At 45.7% G+C, this 2,064-nt stretch overlaps 1 gene segment (V, D, J or C); it reads right to left on the bottom strand.

Moving 5' to 3' along the window:
• Positions 1-226: 226 nt before the first annotated feature.
• LOC124991559 (immunoglobulin lambda variable 9-49-like) lies at positions 227-734 on the bottom strand. The segment is given in 2 exon segments: positions 227-552; positions 674-734. Coding segments are annotated over 2 exon segments (372 nt in total).
• Between the last annotated feature and the right edge of the window lie 1,330 nt (positions 735-2,064).

Below are 2,064 nucleotides of genomic sequence, written 5' to 3'. Positions count from 1 at the left end.
TATGTCCAAATACAGACTCAGTATTTCCAACACTGCTAAGAACTTCTTTGTATGTGGGGGATATTCAATGTGAATTAAATTTGCAAAATACCTGGCAGGAATTACTAATGAGGGTCAGGAGGCTCCTTCTGACCTGTGAGTCAGGACCCTGGGAAGTGAAAGGGTACCAGGGCAGATCAGCCTGCTGGTTTTTGTCTTACTTCCCCTCTGCCTGTGTCACTGTGGGCTACACGTAGTTGCTCCCACTGCCATGGTTTGCCCCACAGTAGTAGACACTCTCATCCTGTTCCTGGATGTTCTGGATGGTCAGGTACCGATCCAGGCCAGAGCCTGAGCCTGAGAAGCGATCAGGGATCCCATCCCCCTTGGATCCCACCATGCCACTACTGCCCACTCGCATCACAAACCGGTGACTCTTCCCTGGGCTTTGCTGGTACCAGTCCACCTTGTAACTACTGTAGCCACTGCTGAGGGTGCAGGTGAGTTTGGCTGTTTGTCCCAGGGAGGCTGATGCAGAGGGTGGCTGAGTCAGCACAGGTTGGGAGAGGGAACCTGTAAACACAGACACATCAAAGTGGAAGGCAGAGACAGGGTGCAGGTGTTTGGGGATCTGGGACAGTGAGGATAGACTCAGGGTAGGGTTCTGCCTTGGGGCACAGAGGTCTGTTCTCACCTGGGCAATAAGCGAGCATGAAAAGGAGGAAAAGAGTCCCAACCATGTTGGACAAGTTTCCTGAGCTCCAGAGCTGGTTGGGCTGCCCCCAGCCTTTCTTATCCATTCCCACTGGCCTCAGGGAGGAGCAGCTCATGCAAATGTGCCTCCACCCACTGCCTCTCACTGTCTGCCCTTCTTCTGGGTCTGGAATGATGAACATAAAGCCTGGAGTGTGGTGATGCTTTCATTTGCCTGATGGGCAGAACTGGGAGGAAGCAGGTGCTGGGGCTTTGCCAAAGTCAGAGTTGCTGGGCCCACATAAGTGACAGAGGGTTCAACTCATCTGCCCACCCCTGTTCAGATGTGGAGTCATCTGGGGACATCTCCATTGGTGAACATACTTCAAGGGTCCCAAAAATATGCTCCGTGATTTCTCCTGAAGATTATATGTATAAGTTTAGTTTTCTCTTGGGTCCTTGCTCTGCCTTTTTATCAAATCATTTGAAACCAAAAAACAATGATGGAGATATTTGTGAGTCAAGCACTGTGCTCAGATCAATATCACTACTGTGTGTGGTAATTTGGGGATATGTTGTTTCCATGAATATTCACAAAGAATCAATAATACAACCTCAAAAAGGGACATGAAGAAGAAACATGGAAGTGAATATTCTCACTGCTGGGGTCACCTAGGAAAACCAACTCAGAGGGTCATTCTACATCTTTATTTCATGTTCTATAATTATGTCCATCTTTCCAGGAAGTAATTTGGTTGAGGTGGGTAAGACACTTTCCCAAAGACACATCCAGCACCCCAAGTCAGAATTTATACCAACATGATCTAACGAATGACATTTTCCCATAAATAATGGCCCACTGAGCAAATACTTGGTCATTGGGCTAACTTATACATTAGGGATATATGTCTATAACTGAAATGACTACATTTGAGGTGGCATGAAACAACACATATTAATTATCATACATTGCAGAGGTGAGAAGGGTGATTCAGACCTCACTGTGCTAACCTCAGGTGTTGACAGGATTTTGCTACCTTTTGGAAGTACAAGGAAGAAACCATCTTGTTGCTTTCTCCAAATTCTAAGGGTCACCCTAGCCCTTGACTGGTGATCACTGCTTCCATCTTCAAAGCCAGAAACCCTGAATGGAGACCTTCTCACATAATACCACTCTGGTCACTTCTTCTCACTTTCTCTTCCACTTATAAGACCCACATGATCACACTGTCTCCAGGTAAATTCCAGGATTATGTCCTGACTTAAATGTGAGCTGATTAGTAACATTAATTCCACATGTAATTTATTATCATTTTTTCAAACATCTTAGTATATTCATAGAATCCAGAGAATAGGGTTTGCATACCTTTGGGGTCCATTTTCTGATAACCA

This window comes from Sciurus carolinensis, chromosome 8, assembly GCF_902686445.1.
Source record: "Sciurus carolinensis chromosome 8, mSciCar1.2, whole genome shotgun sequence".
In the NCBI taxonomy this organism is placed as follows: Eukaryota; Metazoa; Chordata; class Mammalia; order Rodentia; family Sciuridae; genus Sciurus; species Sciurus carolinensis.
Note: the sequence above shows the minus strand (reverse complement) of the source record. Positions and strands in the feature narration are given on the sequence as shown.